Genomic DNA, 17,036 nt, shown 5'->3' on the forward strand with positions numbered 1-17,036 from the left:
AAATAAGCCACAGAAAATAAATAAAAAAAGAAACAAACACCCTCATCACCATTTCTTCTGAGAGCACTGACAGATGTGAGCGGGGCTCGGCTCGCCCAAGGGACGGCCGTTGAAAAAGGTCCAAAAGAAATCGAGGAGGGGGGATCCGTTATTCATTCAGCACAGACTTGAATACACAATGCTGCACCCAGCCCATGCCTTCTCGTTAGCAGTATTCCTCTGTTGCTCGATACCTTCCTGCCAAGAAGTAAAATAATGACCCACCAGGGCTGAAGCAAAGGCCCAGAGATGCTTGTTAGTGTAGTTAGTTGGGTCAAACTCTGCTGTATAAAGCGGCTCTGTGGGTAAAGGTAGTTTTCTTCTCCCTGAGACCATTTGAAATTTAGATTTACTTTAATTCAGAACTTTAGACAAGATGCAGTGTGCTGTGCTGTTTTATAATGCATTAAATGTAACTATTTTACTATATTTACCCAGGGTTATTTTGGTGCTCAGCTTCCCTAAACATTTTAAGTTGATATGGTGAACATGTTACTCAACAGCTGCTTATTTTCACAGCGCCGCCCATCGAGTAAGTTCAGTTTTTAGTCTCTTGACTGTTTTTGGACTGGAGAGGAAAAATCTGCCTCTTTGGCTGAAATGACGTTGACAGCCTCGTGGTTTGAGGGTTTTGTTTTGATGCTCTTCACTTTGTGTTCTGGTTTTGTGTTTTGGCTTTCCCGCCTGTTTGACTGACTCTTTTAAATCTGTGTTTTTTGGACTCTGTCAGTTTGGCTTTGACTTTAAATCAAGCATCCCAGCCTGTTCTTCATTGTTTTCCCAGTGTTGATGGACTGTGTTGAATTTGTTTTTTTAGACTTTTCTAGTTTATTTGGATTCAAGATGTTGCTTCTTCCTTGGCCTGTTTGGATTGCCTTCACTTTTACACTTGCTCGCCTTATCATCTCAGGAGCCATTTTTGTTATTAAATCATTTGAACTGCACAAACTCAGCCCCTGTAGTCTGCACTTGGGTCCAATCCAATCAGACAGGAATACACACCAACCTTTGGCATGGTTTCTTTTGAACTTCACGACAATGCGCTGACATATTCTTATATGGTGCACCTCAAGGCTCTGTCCTGGATCATCTTCTGTTTTATAATATTACCACTCAGTGAAATAATTCATAATAATGCGTCATATTTATATTGCTATGCTGATGATGCACAGGTATACATGCACATTCAAATGTCTCCAACTTTTTAAATGTTAAACATTTGATTTGAGTTGATTAGAGAAATCTGAAGATGAAAGGATATAAAGATCGAAATCTGCACCTTCTGGTTTCCTGACTGAAATCATCCATGTATGAACAGCTCTGTCACAGCGTTGTCCTTGATATGAGCCAAGGTGACAGATGGATTGTATTAGATGGAGATGGAGCAGGAGACAGAGATGAAACGAGGCAAAGAGGGCAGAAGACCATACAGAGAGGGAAAAAAAATCTCTGTGGTAATTTCATTTTTGAATCCGTTCCTGCTTTTCCCCCAAAGCTACAGCAGGTAATAGTAAAAATTCAGTCTAAATGACATATGGGCTGCATACAAAACGAGCTTCTCGCCTGCACTAATTGAGAAGCTTTCAGTTATTGATGATTACCAGCAGGGAGTTGTCTCAGTGCAGTGGGAGTGCAAAATTACAACAAAAGTTTAAGGGCTGCACTGATTGAGTGCTGGATTCCCAGAAGATGATTGCATTTGCTATGAGGACTTTCTTTTCCCACTGCTGACAAGTAGAAAGTAGAAAAAAATGAAGACTTTAAAGGATTATTTTTTTAAACTGATGTCCAAAACTTAAGCACATCTTACTTTACTCACTGAAAAATCAACCATTAGTTTCTGCAGAGACCCGAACATGTAAAACAAATTTCACTTACTAGGAGTGAAATTAGCTACTGGGGAAGCAACTAATGATGATTCTTATGACTTTTTATTGGTTTATCTGGGTGATTGTTCTTTGTTACTTTAGTATTCTTGGTTCTTTTTTTTAGGTCTCAAGTCTTGTGTCTTGTTGTTGTCCACCTTTTTGAAAAGTTGCGAGTAATAAATTGATCGTATTGAGTAATTTTTTAAAAGACAAAATATCCAAATTCTCAAATATTTTTGGGTTGTGGACAAAAAAAAAATCTCACTCTCTTGTTTATCTGAGTAACTGTTTACCATGGTGTCATCCTCGAGTTATTTGTTTTGTCTGAGCAACAAAGAGATAATATAATGTAACCCTAACAATTTTAATAATCATTTTCTGTAAAGGACTATTCATCTTCATCCGTTTAAACTTTATCCTCTTGTGGGAAGAAAATTGCATCTTAAGTAAGTTCCTTATTGCCTTCAAAGGATGGCGAGGTTGGCGATTTTCTTTATTTTTCACTGTTGCCATCAAATAACATGTGAAAAAAAGAACCAAAATCCAGGATGAATCGATCCTGTTAATATTCCCTATGTATCCAAAGTTTGATATGTCTTATTCTGTGCCACAGAGCTCCATTATTGTCCAGACTAACTAAAAACAAATGACACATTAGTTTGCTACAATGAACTCCTTCTGTAAATACTCGATAGAGAAAATAGTTCCTGTTTACTCATGTTGAAGTAATTTTAACTACAAACTACAGTGCCTAGATCTTTCAGGAAATCACTGAGCCTTTTAAAAGAAATTAATTATATATTTTGATATTTTTGAAATTATTGTCACAGGCTTCAAAGCCACCGACCATAAGGTGGTCAGAAAGTACAAATTTATTGTTGTTTTTTATGTTTTTCTGGGACTTGTTGACGATAGGAAAATCCTTTCACTCCTGTGGTGGTTACTTCTTCATACTTTCAACACCACCACAGTGTAAAAACTGTCATTGCATCAACCCAGAACATCAATAAAACAACTGATATCACCCTCTCACACCAGAAATCCAAGTGCGATTACAAGGGTAAAAATGGTAATTTTTTTTCGGCAGAGAGAGAGGAAGAGCGAAGTGTGAGAGAGAGAGAGAGTGGTAGGACGAGAACATGAAGGGGAAAAGAAAAAAGGCTGAAAGCGAAGACACCGGTGAAACGTCACATTAGCATTTCCCTCAGGCATCATCACCTCTTTCTTCTGAAGCATCGCTGCAGAACACCGCCTCAACTTTTCCACCAGTACAGGCAGGGAGATTTTTACATAAAATAAAATCACCTAAAACTCTTCTCTCCCAACTTTTAATTAAATCAGTTTCGAAAATATAAATGCACGCATGTCTTTTTTCCCTCCTGAACAGATCAAAGACTTGTATTAATTTTAATCGGGCTGCTCCTAATCGAGAGAGCTTTTAATTTAATCACTGGTGATAATTTGACCTCTACGTGTTGTTCAGCAAGTGTTTGATGATTTGCTACATGAACAAGGAGGCAGGTTGGAAACTGAACATCAACACTTTTGGATTTTCAGTACTGGTGCAACAATGAATGTGTGGTATCTCAACAAATTACCGTTACAAATAAGTGTTTTCCTTTGACTCTGACTTGAGTATTTATCCACTTTAAGGTCTCATAGCATCACTCCCATGAACCCCATAGTTAATGCTGCTATTTCCGCCCCGTATTACGACTCCATTCTTTGAAAACGCCTCTCATCTGCATTTCAGAGGGCAGGTAGATGGACAGCAAGTGACTCCGAGGCTTTCATCACCAGATAAAAGGGCAGAGTCTGACAGATCAGCAGCAGCAGCAGAGCAGGTTTCGATAAGAGTGACAGCAGGAAGCCGGCGGATGGGTGGGTTGATGTAGAGACATTAACTTTTTATTGAGAGGTGAGGTGTCCTCATGCTGGGTCAGACAGTCTGCAGACAGTGTTCTGAAAAGTCTGATGTGTCTGGAAAGAAAACCTTCCACAGTGAAACAGGCAGGGTTGATTTTATTCGGTGCACTACTTGCTCCACCAGATAACGAACCTCAGTCAGTATAGTTTCACTTGCACTACATAGTTTAGTCCATTCTTGTTGCAAAGCACTTTGCACTTAGAGTTTCGAAGGGAGATTTTGAATATTTTAAACAATTAACAATTGCGGGCATAACACTAATATTACGATAGGTAGGATCAGTTCAAGTAGCTGTGAATGTTCATTGGTGTTTAGTAAAAAATGTGAGTTAACCTTTTAAACAAGGGCATAAAGTTTGGAGATAAAGTTTTCAGTGTTGGACTGCAATGCGGCTTTGAAGTTAGGGACACTCTCTATTATTAAAGCTGCACTAATGTGAAAAAAGGGGTCACTTTGTAATGAAGAACAGACAGAAAATCGTGTTCCAGTTCTGCAGCTTTAATGTTTAATGCAACTTTTAGTTCAGTATTACTCACTTATCAACCTCGTTTTCAGCTGCAGCAGGCTTCCAGCTAAAAAAAACTCTAAAAACCTGCTTACACTACAGCACCAAACAGCAGACAGGGTTAGTGACCGGCTGCTGAATATAATGTGTTTAACATTTAGCAGCTACAGGGACAAGAATTTCCCTCAGGAGTTGGTGGAGACCAAAAAAAAGCTAAAAGAAGATTGAGTATCGACCATTTCACAGCCACCATAGTCTCTCAGGGTGAAGCGATGGGGTTGCAACCAGCAACTATACTGTGAGATGTGACCAAATCCACATTTTCTCCACCATTTTACGATTTCAATAACCTCAGTACCTTAAAAGATATGATTCTAACTACACATATAACACGTTCATAGTTTGAGTAGCTTTGTCACGGTGCTGCCAGTCTGTGAATCTTTTCACATATTGCTATAAGCAACCTGCAGGCAGAACAGTGTGTGAGAGGGGTAAGACAGATCTGAACAGACAGCTACAGTACATACAGGATAACCGCTACGATACAAAAGTGACAGTCAAATGTTGAAGCAGGTCGCCACAGCAAGAGAAACCGAAGCTCAGATGTGTGATCGTCTAAACTTCTCGACAGAAGAGGTAAAAACCATTTCTTGCACTGATGGAGCACTTTTTCTCATATTAAGCCAAAAGCGTGACATGATGATGCAGAATAAAATCGTGAATATATTGATGTGACCGACCTATTCATTTTATAAAATACAAGTTGTTAAAGTTTAAACCAGCAGCTGATCCACTTTGGTTTGAATTGACAAGACGAGTGTCGACGTATGACGTCCTTTATCTTGTCTTATGTTTCTTAAATGGAGTTTGGTGTAATATTTTTTTCCCCATCAGCTCAGGGAGCTTTAGTTTAATTCAAACTGGTAATAAGTTTATTTGTCAACCCCACAGAAACACTGGGTAACTGTTAAGCGTGATGTTTTCTGACGTTGACTGCTGTTGGTTGTGTTCTGCTGCTCCTGGTCTAACTCACGTCTCATGTCTGGTTCTCTAATATTCAGACAAACCATTAATGCAGATCAGCGGGGATTTGTCATGTTGCTTTTAACACTAATACACCAAACCGTATGGGTGTGAAAGAGAGTACTGATTCAATAATCTTTTAATGGCCGTAGCTTTAGTATTTTTCCATGGCGGTGAAGTAAACGCTGGTTAATGGAGATTCTGCGTGTCCCAGATCTCTCGTTAACCTTCATCTTCCCGTCCTGTCTTCAATTAGCAGACTGAGCCACGCTGCCTCACGGTACCGTCACAGCATACTAATTGATGACAAAAACACATCACACTCTGCCTCCAGGGGTTGGAAGTAAATCAAGTACATTTACTCATCTGCTGCACCTGAGCACAATTAAGAAGCAGTAGTGTTTGTGTATTTTTATGTATTTCACTAAACTTCAGATTCATTTATCTAATTGCTTTATATAGTTATAGCCATGCTGAAGAGTAGTATATTTCACTCAACATGTATTAAGCTCAGAATATATTATATATGTTATATTAACAAAATATTTCCATCATGATATTATCATAATTAGAAAAAGTTGCTTTGTTATGCCTGGTCAGTACTGACTGTAAATGTCAACTTTTTGAGTATAAGCAGCCGGAGAGATTAAATTTATTCTCTCTAGCTCTGTGGGAGCATTTAATCCTTCAACTGTTCCATAAAATACAGGAAAATACCCCATAACTGACAAAGGAGTGTAATTATATGCAAATCACTTCAAAGTTTAAGGCTGCTGTGCTAAAAACTAACATTACACAAGAAAGTAACACCTGCAAGTGCTAATTTTGATCCCAGCTGGAGTCGAAATGTTTAAAATACTGTACTTTTGTAAGTGAAGTTATGAATAAATGATGAGTGGCTCGTGACTTATTTTATTTCATAGTTTTATATCTTCCGCTACTGCTATTCTTCGACTGTAATAATAATAAGCGATGAACAGTGTTGAGACGAGCTGTGAAACTGTACATGAGCAAAGTTTTACGCTGGAACTTTTTTAATTACTTCGTTAAGTTTCCTTCTGTCGTCTGAAATCGGTGAGACCCTCTGAGAACAGACATCTGTCGTCTCGCCCTCCGGCGATGCTCCTGAACGCAGCTTTTTCATCAGGGCTGCAGTCTGAGTTTAGTTCGCTTGGAAACATGCAGAAAAATGTCAGAGCAGATGATCAACTGATCGGTAATATCCTGTCTCTTTCAGCTATCCTGCGGCAACATCCAGCCCCAGCAGTCAGCAGCTGCTCATGATTATCCAGCCTTTGTGTGTGTGTGTGTGTATGTGTATGTGTATGTGTATGTGTATGTGTATGTGTATGTGTGTGTGTGTGTGTGTGTGTGTGTGTGTGTGTACACGTGTGTGTGCTTCACTACACGTACCCATCATGAAGATGACCTTTGGTTTCTTCTGGTCTGTACAATAACCTGTCAGAGGAAAGAAAATCAGAGTTTAACATGCGGTGCAGCTCAACACACACACACACACACACACACACACACACACACACACACACACACACACACACACACACACACACACACACTCCGTTAATGTAGTCAGACTACATTTAAACCTAGCACTGCATACCTGAGCTGTATGTGTGTGAATGCCAAATTTACATAATTAAAGGAGAGCATGGACAGAAGCGTTGTTTAGTAAAATAGTGATGCAGTTATGAGTTATTCATTTGGTCAGGAGGACAAATGCAGCGGCTCACATCACTTTAGTCACCATGTTTGCTCGTCTCTGCTCGTCTTCACTGTTTTCACAGCTTTGCAAAAAGGTGTTTACTTTTTTTGTACTGATACAAAGCGCGAGCTGGAAGGTGACAACTGAGGAGAGTTTCACAGCATACAAAATGTATTTCATAAGACAGCCAACGTGCCGAATAGATGGACAGATTCTTTATTGTCCTGACTAAACGCAGGGTTTGTTCTCCTTTAATCAGGCACGTGTCCTCCTCCTCCTCCACCTCCTCCTCATCCTCCTCCACCACCTCCTCTCTGTCCTCCGCCTGCAGCAGAGTGATGCTGCCGTAGCGACAGCTACGAGACGAGATAAACATCAGGTCTAACTGGCAACAGACAAGCCCTCCTCCCCTCCATTACACAATCAATACTGTTGATGTAGAGCGACGCTGATGAAAACACACACACACATGCACAAACACAAACACAAACACACACACACACACAGGCTCCGGGGAGAAGTTCATTCAGCCGTCTGGTGAATAACAGTTAGGCCTACATGACATGCGTGGCATTTACTGAGATGGAACAATGTACCAGTGATGAAATTCTCAACGGAGTCGGCCGCTGGTTTATGAACGAAGGCGGAGGTGGATAAAAATGTAGCTGCTAATAAAAAAAACTTTGCTGATAAGACGAGGTGTTGCGCAGCTTCGTGTGTTTGTGTATTCGTCTTTTCACTGTTTATACAGACAATCAATGAAAAATCAGTTCATCGACTCACTTTCCATGATTCCTTCAGCGTACCCGATTTCTTCCTCCTCTTCCACCTGGAAAGAAAGAACGAGAGAGATTCAGATTGTCAGGTTGTCCCAATGTTTTGATTTTGTCTTTTTCAATAGGTTTTGTCGTCTTTGTACCTTTGCCACAATGGGTATCGCTCATTAAAAGTGTATTATTAGATAAAGGACGATAAAGTCATACCTGAACTGAAACAATTAGTTGATTAGTAATCCAAAACTATTTTAATCAATCAATTAACCGGTAAAGTAATAATTTAATTAAAAATGAGTTCCACTTAACCGGTAAAGTAATAATTTAATTAAAAATGAGTTCCACTTCTCAAATAGAGAGGATTTCATGTTTTTCTTTGTCTCATGGTGTTGTAAACTGAGTATCTTCAGTCAGTCAGACAGACATTTTATCACACTGGACTTTGAGAGGTTATCACAGGAATCACTCTAATAATTCACAGACTAACTAATAATGAGCAGCAACAATATTTGCAACTGTTGAACATCTGGCAGTAAAGAGCTGAGATGCTGCTGTGGCTTCTTAATGTAGTTCTCTTCTGATCATCCATCAGTCAGGCTCAGGGTAGTTTCCAAATAATAACTAATGATATGTCTTCACTGGTGTATATTTACGAGAAATTACTGTGGACGCCAAAAACTACTTCTCCTCTTTACTTCCTCCACAACATTGTTAGTTGTGTATTCTACTTTCCTACATTTTTGTTGTTTAAGTTGTCTAACTAGCATTAGATTAGTCTAAGAACAAAGCTAAGACTAACTCCCAGACCAGTCTAAAATATCTTTGTGCAACTGTCCCTGCATGTTGGGCACTGTCATGGTGAAACAGGAAATGTATGGTATAGTATTAAGACCAGAAGCACGAGGTGTCCATATGTTTTGGTTATATGATGTTGTGCAAAAGGGACCAAAGCAAATCAAACAAAAGGAAACACAAAGAAACAGTTTCGAGAAGTCTACAAAACAAAAAAACAGTCTCAGTGACTAAGAGAGTGAATAAAGGTGAAAGAGTAAAAGTGCCTCCTTCATTCTCCTTGGAGCAAACACATGGTCTGAGCCTGGAGGAGGACTGAAACTCTCAGCAGCCTCCTTCACTGAGTCATCATTACAGAGTTAACAAACACATGTCAGAGTCAAGCCGGAGCACAGAATATTGGCTAAAAGACACTTTCCACTTGGTTTCATCTGTTCTGAGAGGAAATCTGAGTCATTTGTAGAATATTTCACATACTTGAGACCCTTTTCAAAAACTATTCCTCCCAAGTGTCTTTGCCGCAGGTTGCCATGGTTGTCCTCTTCAGCTTTGACCATCTGTATCACTGTGGCACTAAATAACCTGCTAATGGCTCCAGTGTTGGCATAAAAAAACCACATATATTCTTATGAAGGACAAACACTGATGTTAAAAAAATTCAAAGTGAATGATTGATTGCTGCTGAGAGGACAAAAGAGGATAATATTTAATCAAGAGTCATGACAGAGATAAGAGCAGAAATCAATTCTTGCAAAATTAATTTTCTCCTCATTCAGTAAAAGCTTTGTTTTCTAATGAAGGGACATAAACCATACCCTGAATTTAGTTATTTAATAATCTGATCCATCAAATTATTTAAAACTGTTATATTTAATATTTTAAACTTTTAAACATATTGCTGCTTTACCTTAAAGCTGCACACGTTTATTTTTTTTGGCCAGTTGGGGGCAGCAAAGCAACACAACCTTGACATATTATCTCCTCGTAAAGTTGATGAACATGTCAGCGAACAGTTGCTTACGTACACATCCAGCAGGTACAGAGCAGCATTAGCATTCATTTGGAGCTCTCCATCAACTCCTGAGGGAAATATCTCTTTAGCTGCTAAATGCTCCAGTCCGCCATCAGTTGGCTGCTAACTGTGTCTGTCTGCTGTTTGGCGCTGAACATGTTTAAAACTAAAAATACTTGCCTGCAACTGTCGGCTTTAACGCCTTTCTTTCGTTATCTTTCTTCTTTCACATCTTGACATTTTACCTGTTGCAGCTTTGACTTCTTCCCTTGAATTAATCATTTGTACGCTTATGTCGCCTACTGCTAAAATTGCTAACTCGTTCAGTGCTCCAGAATCTCGTATAAATATTCATGTTACAGGATGTCATACATAACGCACTGTTTAATAGCCAACTCCCAAAATGCAGTACAAAACAAAAGTGTTTCAGGCTAAGATTAAAAACAAAATGACAATAAATTCAACAGTGAGAGTGTCAAGGGCACCGAGACAAATAATAATAAAACTGATAATTCAACTATTGCACTGTTTATTTAAATGAAAACGTTCAGAAATATGAGCGCAAAAGAAATAATTACACTCAATGGCTGATTTAATAATATAAATGAATGATGCATTTTAATTTGATTTGGAACAATTTGAGGGAACAGTTTATCAATTATTTATCTTGTGGCTGCCTCATTACTGTTTAAATAATGATGAGGCAGAGATGGTTCAAAATTAAACACATTAAGTGATCGACCATGCAAACACAGAGATGTGGGTGTACAGAGGGAACGTCAAGAGCGCAGATCACCAGGATGCAAGTTTTAAAACTTAGATGCTGATGTTGTCAATGTGTGCAATGCACTATCCAACACAACTCACAACCTTTTGATGTTTGTTCGCAGTAGAAATGATTCAAACTGTGCAACAAAGATCTGACAGTAATCTCTTGTCTCTTCTAGGCAGGTCTCTCAGGCACGCAGCCATCAAAATACATTATGTGCTTCATCACCTCCGCGTTTCCTTTCACTTCCCACCAAAAAACCAATTGAATGTGTGAAAACTGAGAATCCGACTTCACATTTGAGATGAAAAACATCTAATACGCACATAAATGTAGCGTGAAATCACCGTCTGCCAGCTTAGTGTGGACCCAAATATGTACTGTTCTTATTCTTATACTGTGCCCACATAATTTAACTGAATTGTTTGTTGTTTTTTATGGAAGTATGCACATCCCACGGTTATATCAGGTGCAGAAATGCAAAAACAATATCAAGAATAGATAACAGGTGCTCCTAGAAAGAAGTCTTGTTAAGTACAAATATGACACATAATCAGTATTTGTCCATATAGGTTCAATCTAGATGTCGGACAGGTTGAGCCCTATATTTAAGGATGCCAACATGAAATTATTCTGAGCACGTCTGAGATATACCCTGATTAGTTTTCACTTGTGTACTCAGTCTCTATGTTCTTGGTTTCTGTGTTAATTTATCTTCATCCTATGTTCAAGCTGTTTCCCAGTGTTGTTTGGACTGCTATTTGGTCTCGTAAACCCGTGCCTGCCTCTTAGACTTCAGATGCCTGCTGCTTTACGGATTTGTTTTCTTGTTTGGACTGCCTGTCTCCGTAAGCTTTTGTACATTCCCATTTGCATTGTTCTGCCTCTGAGTCTGCAGTCTGGTCTTTCTCTTGTGTTCTCTGTTGTCCCTGCTTGAACTGTGACGGTATGTTGCTGCTGTAGTTCTTTAAGGTTGATCTCATTTTAAATGCTGCCGTGTAGTTTTATCTACAGCAATGCATCGTCGTGGTTTATAAGATCTGCATATGTTTGTAGTGTCAGTGTCCTGTGAGAACCAAACCACATATCTATCAGTCAATCAAATAGACTATAGAATATCAATCCTATTTTTCATTCATCATTACTTCCTTTTTACTTTTTTACTGGACAGAAAGGGTGTGGAAAATGTGTAATCTGAGAAGTAACTAGTAACTAAAGCTGTCAAATGTAGTGGAGTAAAAAGTACAACATTTTCCTCTGAGATGAAGTGAAGTATCAATATACATACAGTGGAAATACTCCGATAAAGTACCTTAAGTACTTTTTCCTGAAGTTGTTGTACTTGCAAATGATGCTGCCCTGCAGCAAGAGGAGCGATGTACTCGTAACTAGCTAATAATCGGTTATCAATTAAATAGCTCAACATGAAGATAATAGGCAGTATGACAAAAAGAAGATGAAGTATTCAGGATATTTATCCAACAGCTTTAAATATTTCCACCCGTACAGTAGGTGGAGTGTCAGCTGTGTGAAATACATCCGGCTCCCCCTGTTCTCATACTGTGCCCAAGCAATGAAACTGTCTTGTTTTTATATTTTTCAGTTTGCAGTATGGAGACAGTTGACTGTCTGTAAACATCAAAAAACAGCTTGGCGTCATCTGCAGACAGATGACTGAAGAAAAAAAGTCCCTCGACATTTTCCATCTACTACCGGCTCTTGACCTCGCACCGCTCTGAAACTGACTTCTATGGATTGTGATTTAGACAAGTGGCTGTTTGCAGAGCGGTCAGTGTGAAGTGGAGCTGCAGTTACATACACTAGACACCCAGAATGAAGCGAAGCACAGCTCTGTTCGTGTTAAATCAATGCCGTCAGTGTGGGGGAGTGCTGGGTGCCAACAACGAGCCAGCTTGGCATGTGGGTACACCAACTGGTCTGATGACTCAGAGAGAGGGAGAAACACATGCACAGCACGCATTACTTACACGTGATGGAGGAAAAGATATGTATATAAACACACACAAACACTCAGTAACAAGAATTGTTTTTCTCAATTCCTGGGAAGTTGATACTGTATGTTGTTATGTGACAAACATACACTCCCAAAGTCTGTATCTGTCTGCATGTTAGCAGCTCCGCTCACCACAAAATGAAACTGTTGAATGGATGTTGGTGAAACAATGTTTTCTGTTTCTCAACCAGTAATTGCTGAGATATTTCAGTCTGGACCAGAGTGGTGAACCAACCAACCGACACGCCTTCAGACCAACTCCGTTTTATCATGCAGTCCTGCTTATTAAGATACGACATCGTCCACAATAGTCAAACACAACCAGAGATTTAAAATATATTTGCTGTAGCTCCTTGGCAGCAACAGAAGGGCACTAAGTACATTTAGTTTTGATGTACTAGTACTTTACTTCACTTGCTGATTCAAATAAAGACAAAACATAATCAACTAATAAATAATCATGTGCTATAGATTACTGTAAACTACTTGGTAATTATTTTAAATCAGCTCCACCTTTGTCTGCTGCAACACTAAAGTTATGTTTACACCGAGTGGCAACCTCTATGGCTGTGAAGTGAAGCCAGTGCTGAAGTGTCAAAACTGCAGTTCCTCAAACGTCCACTTGAGGCTGGCTGCAGAACACGTCAGTCTCCATAAGTCCCTATATAAAGACGTCCAACTTCACAGCAGAAATAAACATGTTTAAAACAGTTTTGGTCTCTATAGCTAAATTCCTCATTCATGACAATGTACTCTGATTTTTTGCATAAATTACAGCATGGCCACTTTGATTGACATGTAGGTGTCATTACAGATGGCTTGTTTGAGCACCCAGCCATCATTAAGTCTACCTCAGCTCTATTGTTGTTGTTGTTGTTGTTATTATTATTATTATTATTATTATTATTGTGACTTTTCTTGTGTCCACATAAAGATCGGGTTAGTGGGAAGCTTGAAGGGTTAAATGGTTTCTCCACATGGAAGCATGGTACTTCTCAACAAATATGATGCTATCTGGAGTCTGAGTACTAATAAAATATATAATGACATGCTTAGAGCTTAGTCTTAAAATCCTGCATCTGATGTTTGTTGTTTGTAGCAGCACAATTCATCTCTTCGTCTTTATTTCTGATAATAATTCCCTCACATCAGACGCAGCCCCGTGAGTCATCTGTGTGATCTAATCAAATAAGATGTGGCTGTCGCCCTCAAGTCATTATATTCAAACCTCCGGACCATAATATTGAACTGTCATGTCTGTCAAAATCAATCTGGACACACTCTGGTGGGTTTAAGAATCTTCACCATCATCAACATACAGAAAGCAACTGGATGACGTCCTGCACATTTCTGATGTGTTGATGGAAGTTTGATTATTATTATCGACATGTGTTTTGCTTATTGAATATGTCATATAATATGGCATTAAGGCTTATAGGAAACCAATCGTAAACGTGAATGGTGTCATCATTAGTGCAATCAACATTTACTCCATAATGATAAGTATAAAAACTGTATATTTTCACTTTGAGCAGCAGAAAAGTACCACAAATCTAGACTTAAGCACAAGTACAAGTACTCGATTACTTTCCACCACTGCAGGAGTGAGACTAAAGAGACTTCTACTTTGATTCTTAAGGATGCCATAACCTGATATTTACCTTTTGAGAGCTGAAAGATTCATACTTGATGAACCTCACTGTGATCACTGAATGAACATTTAAATTACATTTAGACGGATGTATGGAAATATAGGAAAAAATACACCATCAAACAATAAAACCGATTAAAAAAAATGCAAGGCCCATCCACATTCGATGTTGTTCTCTCATCAGGAACAAATCAGAGGTGGTGAAAAGCAAGAAATAATTGGAGGAAAATATCATGAGATTTGACACCAGAGACCCAAAAATAGCTGCTCTGCCCTTCTGTCCCCCTCCTCTGCCACCTTCTGTGGATCAGCAAGCAACAAAATCCATCTCCGTCTCATATCCGAGGCCACAAATATGGGATGACAAGGCTGCACAGCGTCTTCATTCCACTTCACACAAAACTGTGTGACAGCTCCCCACAGGAAGTGCTGCACACAGGTGATTGCCAGTTTTCTGTTTGCACTCGCTTCATCCTCGAGCTGCTCTGTGTGTATCTTCTACCAGGATTACCACCGTATTGTATTGATGGACCAGGCTTTATCCTGCCTCTGAATAATGTCTGAATAATGATGAATAGGTGACATTGGTCAATAATAGATAGACCAGCCTCGATTTAAAGCGCGCTTTTGTCTAGCACGTCTGAGAGTGTTTTATAATAGGAAATTAAGCCAGCCATGAAGCCGGGAGACACGCAGCAGGATGTTGGCTGGCAGGTGACCTGACTGTGAGTAATTCTGTATGTGAACAGGACAGGTGAGGATTAAACACTGTGGACAAGAATAGACTTCAGTCAATCAATATGGGCTGAAAGTGAAGAACTGCAGCCTCTCATGAGTTAAATAGACTCTGCAGCTGTTTAACATTGTGTTACTACTAGTTTTATAACTCTGAACAAGGCTCAGTCAGTCTGTGTGGATATATTGTGCCAATATTCAGACTTGATGATGCACCATTGTGTGTTTTGCAGCCACCATAGAGAAGGGTAAGACAACAGGGTTGCAATCAGCATGTACACTGTTAGATGCCATGAAATTCTACATACTGGTCCTTTAAAGCTGGAACATGTTACCTGGTCTCTATGTAGACTGTGCTGGAAAGTACCTTTCCTCAAGGACTGTTTAATTTTGTGGTACTTTTACTTTATTTAAGCAGTAAAATCCAACTTGCTATGCTGGGATTTACACAAGTATCTAAATCTGTAATCAACAGAAAGAAAATTGGGACTGGTTCCTCCAGCAATGAGCGATTCAATAAGACCAAATTTGGACATTAAATGACAAAATCAGCAGGGGACATGTCTTAGCATATTGAGTTGGTACTTTAATCTAAAAGTGTAATATGTATATTTTATTTGGAATGATCCCAGGATTCAAAGCTCACAGTATTTCCATATTAAGTAGTATGAGGAGAGATACAGACTACAGCTAAATTACCGCAGAGCAAAATACTGATATTGCCAACGGTAAATAGTTCATGAGCAGTTCAATGCACTGTATGAATGTGTGCCGCTGAAAGAGAACCTCCATCAGGCAGCGACAGCACGAAAAAGGAAAGACAAACAGAGAAAAGCTGAAGAGAGAGGCACAGAGAGCTCGGCAATTTGTTTCTAGACACTCGGAGGAGGATGTGAAAGGAGACAGAGGGTCAGGTTATGCTTTACTGCAGTGCCGGCATTGTGTGGAGGAATGATGCTCGTCTGCACCCTCGCACATTGTTACACAACACAATCCTTTGCTGAATCATTCCACCGTTTGAAACAAGTTCACCGGTCGCCATTTCTTTTTCTTCTTCTTTTTTTTTTTTTTTTGAAAAGACAATTTGCAGATTTGTCGTTTGTGTTTGTGCAAATATAAAGCGGAGAGAGCGCGAGAGCAGAAGATGTGGAAATGAAGCAGTGAAGAAGGTTTCTGCTCATTAGTGGGGCTGATTCAAAGTGTGATTTCGTAATATGATAAAATCATCACTTTGAAAGGATAATGTGACTGTTATTAAATCAATGCAGATGAAAACACTCCAACAAGGTTGTTACGAAGATGACTGAGGTGAAAGGACAGATGTTAGATGTTTGACAATGAGCTCATTCCATTATCTTAAATGCATTAAACTGCATTTGTTGGGATCAAACTTTCCTAATGTAATGACATTACACTTAGAAAATAGCAATTTGTTGCTTTGGTTTGTGGCCAAATGTGTTTGTCAGGTTTGATTAAATGTGTTTAGATTTGTTCTTTAATCTAATTTTATAGAAGATTTTTAAGATTATGTCAGAAAGTCTCTTGTATTTCTGTTGCTGCTGTATTAACTAACTCACATAGCATACTGGCAACAACATTTCAGATCACCTTCCACATCCAGTGAGTAGAAATGAATCATAATTCTCACCTCATCGTACTTGCAAGCAACATCTGCCAGGCTGCTGGTTTCCCCCAGTAGACTGAGATCCAGTTCACTGGGACCTGGAGACAAAAACAGGAACAGAACAATCATCAGCGAAACTCTATAAATTCACTTCAAATGACACATTTATTATTTGAATTTACCCGTGTAAATAAAGAATCACTGTAATGACCTGCAAATCTCACGATATGCAACGCTGATTTTTATTTGTCTTCCAGGCAGTTTGGTCGTTGTCTTCATGACTGCCACATTTCATCTCATCATTACATTGGTTATTTAATTTTCTAACATTGATTTGTTAATTACTTTAAGGCCTTTTTCTATCTTTGAAAGACATCGACAGAGAAGAGAAAGGAAATAATAGTCTTGAATTATTAACCCCTCAGCCACAGGGGGTGCCCTGATTATTTTACATTTGTCTCATTTTAAATTGCTTCTTTGTCGAACAGTCCAAACCTTTAAAGGTTTTTAGTTTACAGTGATATCCGTCTAAATATGCTCCTGTACGCTGCACCGTTATAACTCTCACAGATCCCAGTTCA

General features: G+C 39.1%; 1 protein-coding gene across 1 annotated transcript in view; it reads right to left on the minus strand.

Moving 5' to 3' along the window:
* The window catches only part of ak5 (adenylate kinase 5), a 70,960-nt gene that overhangs the window by 12,211 nt on the left and 41,713 nt on the right, over nucleotides 1-17,036 (minus strand). Inside the window, exons 8-10 of the mRNA XM_019253599.2 lie at nucleotides 16,480-16,553; nucleotides 7,869-7,914; nucleotides 6,776-6,820 (exon numbers count right to left, since the gene is read on the minus strand). Coding sequence (XP_019109144.2) covers nucleotides 6,776-6,820; nucleotides 7,869-7,914; nucleotides 16,480-16,553 — 165 coding nt within the window. The remainder of the gene's footprint in view (nucleotides 1-6,775; nucleotides 6,821-7,868; nucleotides 7,915-16,479; nucleotides 16,554-17,036) is intronic.

The sequence above is a fragment of the Larimichthys crocea genome, chromosome II (assembly GCF_000972845.2).
Source record: "Larimichthys crocea isolate SSNF chromosome II, L_crocea_2.0, whole genome shotgun sequence".
In the NCBI taxonomy this organism is placed as follows: Eukaryota; Metazoa; Chordata; class Actinopteri; family Sciaenidae; genus Larimichthys; species Larimichthys crocea.